Source organism: Apis dorsata, unplaced genomic scaffold, assembly GCF_000469605.1.
Source record: "Apis dorsata unplaced genomic scaffold, Apis dorsata 1.3 scaffold_483, whole genome shotgun sequence".
In the NCBI taxonomy this organism is placed as follows: domain Eukaryota; kingdom Metazoa; phylum Arthropoda; class Insecta; order Hymenoptera; family Apidae; genus Apis; species Apis dorsata.
The window spans coordinates 2,971-6,770 of NW_006263718.1; the positions used below are offsets into that span (position 1 = coordinate 2,971).

At 17.0% G+C, this 3,800-nt stretch overlaps 1 protein-coding gene across 1 annotated transcript in view; it reads left to right on the forward strand.

Annotated features, from left to right (window-relative positions):
- LOC102677303 (kelch domain-containing protein 4) overlaps positions 1-1,392 on the forward strand; it is a 2,570-nt gene extending 1,178 nt beyond the window's left edge. The window contains exons 5-9 of the mRNA XM_006620098.2: positions 1-136; positions 226-375; positions 449-664; positions 758-1,108; positions 1,184-1,392. Coding sequence (XP_006620161.1) covers positions 1-136; positions 226-375; positions 449-664; positions 758-1,108; positions 1,184-1,341 — 1,011 coding nt within the window. The 3' untranslated portion in view covers positions 1,342-1,392. The remainder of the gene's footprint in view (positions 137-225; positions 376-448; positions 665-757; positions 1,109-1,183) is intronic.
- Positions 1,393-3,800: the final 2,408 nt, after the last annotated feature.

A 3,800-nucleotide genomic window follows, 5' to 3' on the forward strand; every position in this document is an offset into this window, starting at 1 on the left:
CACAGAATGGTTCATATAAAAAAACAATTGGTAATTTTTGGTGGTTTTCATGACAATTTGAAAGATTATAAATATTATAATGATGTACATATATTTGATCTTGAAACATATATATGGCATAAAATTGAATTATCTGGTAAAATCTTGAAAAATGAAAAATTTGTTTTTAAAGTTTTATTATTAAAATAATAATTGTTATATTATTAAAAATATATAAAATTACAGGTATTTTACCACTTCCAAGATCTGGAAGCATATTGTTGCCAATTTCTGAAAATAAACTTCTTTTATATGGTGGTTATAGTAAGGAAAGAATAAAAAAAGATGTTGACAAAGGATGCATACATAGTGATATGTTCTTAATGATTCCTGAAAGTAAGTAATTTTTATATAAAATATATTTTCTACATTAAATTTTTAAATAATGTTATACATTTATATATCATAGAACATGATCAGACTGGTTTAAAATGGAAATGGATATCTGTAAAACAAACAGGAATCAAATTATCACCACGATGCGGCATATCAGCTAGCTTAATCCATTCAAATTTGGCTTATTTATTTGGTGGAGTTTTTGATGAAGAAAATGAAGAAGAACTCCATGGAATATTTTATAATGATTTATTAGTTTTAGATTTGGAAAAATTCCAATGGCACATAGGTATATTAATTATTTTAATATTATAATTAAATGGATATTATATATATATATATTATGATTAAAAAAAATAAATATATTATTGCTTAATATCAGTAACATTAAATGGAAAAAAAAATATAAATACACAACATCGAAGAAGAAAACCAAAGAAAAAAGAACAAGATGATATTGAAAATGAAGATGATAATAATGAAGAAATGCAAGAAGTGCCTTCTACTTCTATTAATTCTACAGTTATTGATGATGATGGAATATTTACAGTTACAATAGGATCAACACAAAAAACTACTATTGATAAAAAAGAAAATATGTATAAAGATATATTCATTCCATGTCCACGAATAAATTGTGGACTTGTTGTAAAACATAATATTTTATATTTATATGGTGGTATGTTTGAAGATGGAAATCGACAATATACACTCAATGATTTTTATAGTTTAGGTGTGTTTATAAGTATATATGTGCAATAAAATTTTATAAAATGATAATAAATGTTATATTTAATTATTTTTATAGATTGTCGAAAATTAGATGAATGGAGAACAATATTAAGAGATGATTTATCTTCCCAAACTTGGTATGATTCTAGTGACTCTAGTACAGATAATGAAGATACAGATGATAGTAATGAAAATGATCTTATAGATATGCAAATGGATATTAATGAAAAATAATATATATATATTATAAAATAAAATGAATTGAATTTGTTATTTTTTAAATTATTTTTATGATATTTAAATTTTATATATATCTTTATATAATATATATAATTATAATATTATATAATATATATGTATCAGATATACTTACTTTTTAACTTAATTTGATGTTTATATTAAATCATTTATTATTTTGGTTTAAATATAAATGAAGTTTTATTATAAATAATATTATAAATAATTATTTTAATTTTCAAACTATCAATATAAATCATTATCAAACATCAATTGATTCTTAAAAGTAATCAATTTGAATGGATGAAACAAATCTTTTGAGTTTTATGAAAAAAAAAACAAAATATAATTTATTTCTTAAATAAAAAAATTCTCCAATGTGAATCATTTTTCTAATTTGACTTTATTTATAATTATTATTTATTATTTTAATTAGATATTATGCCGGTATTATTTATTATTAATTTCTTATTTTTAAACAAGGATTTAAAACCGAAATTTCAAAGATATAATAAAATTGATATATATGATATAGATACTGTTATAATATCAAAACTAAGATAATATGTTTTTACATACAATATATTTGCAAATGAAAAAAGAGATTAATAATATTCCGATGATTGTTGAAATTTAGCAAATTGTTAATTTTATATTTCAATTGTTATAATTCGTTTTTATTTTTCTAATTAAAAGATGTACTAAATATAATATTATATAATATTATATATTATATAAAATATTATATAAATATTTTATGACTGAAACAATTATTGTACACGTAAACAAAATTATTACTTTGTATAATATTATTTATATAAGATATTTAAATTTCTTCTAGATTATATTACTTTTTTTCTGCGAAATAAAATAATAATATAAAAAAACTTGTATTTAAAATAAAAAAAAATTATTTTTTATGCTGTTTCATAATTATTGAAACTATTGATTAAGATTTCGAAAAAATAAATTAAAAAAAAAAATTATAAATTTTTATATAATAACTTTTTTGCATCATATAAATAATTGATAAATCTTTTACTAAATGATAGTATCATTAAAAGAATTTTTATCTTAAAATTTTTTCTTTATCTTTTGAATCATAACACAATATCAAAAAATAATTGAATTTTCATTTTGAATTAATTTTGATCTTTTAAAATTGAGTAGCAAAAAAAAATTATAATATATATTTACGTATGCATTATGTATCTTCAAAGTTTCGAAATTTTTTGAATTTGCAGATTAAAAATTTTGTTAGTAATGCCATCAATATTGAGAAATTATTTGCATCTTTTAAATTTATCTTATCATTATTAAAATATAATTTATTCGATATTGTTAATGACTTATTAATATTTAGATTCAACAAATTGTAAATTTATAAATTTATTGTATTATTACAATATAATTACAAAATTTGTATATTTACAAATTTTTTTTTTTATAATTCCTTATATTTTATATTATTTTTAATTATTAAGAAAACATGATTAAAAACATTTTAGTTTTAATTTTTAATCATTTTGTAATTATAAACGAGATATTTCACATGTTATTAATAATAATATTTATTAATTATTAATGTATTTTATTAATATTAATAAAAATTAATAAATTTTACTAAATTTTAGTAAGATAAAATTAAATTTTATTAATATTAATATAAATATTAATATTTTTAAAATAATTTTGTTCTTATTAACTATTATATATAACAATTATATTTGATAAATAGATCTTATTATTATTATCATTAATAAAACTTATTAATTTTATCAAAGTTATTTTATATATACTATTATATATGCTATAAATTTTAAACTAAATTTTTATTAATATTAATTATTAATATATGATATGCAATATATCTTATTCGTAGTATTGTATAAATGACATTATATCATGTATTTCGTTTATGTTGCGAAGTGATTAAACAATTATTATTATCCTTTACAATAAAATAACCGAAAAAATAAAAAATTATTTTAGTTTTTGATAATATATCGATTTCAGTATAGTTTTTTTAGTTTAAAATATTAAGAGTAAAGTATTAAAGTATTCAAAATTATATTTTAAGTATCAAAATTGATACTTAAAAATTTTTTTTTTAAGGAATTTGAAAATTATTTAAAAAATGAGACGAAATCACAAAAATAATGACAAGTATTTCAAAGAATTGTACAATTGTACATTTTTTTTTTATATATATAAATGGTAATTTTATTTTAAAAAAATACTAAATTAATTTTTAGATCTAATAAATATATATAGGTATTTATAAAAATGTAGGACTCCTTTAGAAGATAGATTCTAAACATCAAAACAACAAAAAAAGTTCATATGCATATATAGATCCGGTTTAATTAACGAATTATCAGCATTTTAAGTTTATATAATATATATATATATATATATATATATATATATAAAGTTTATATAAGACAGAACGAGAA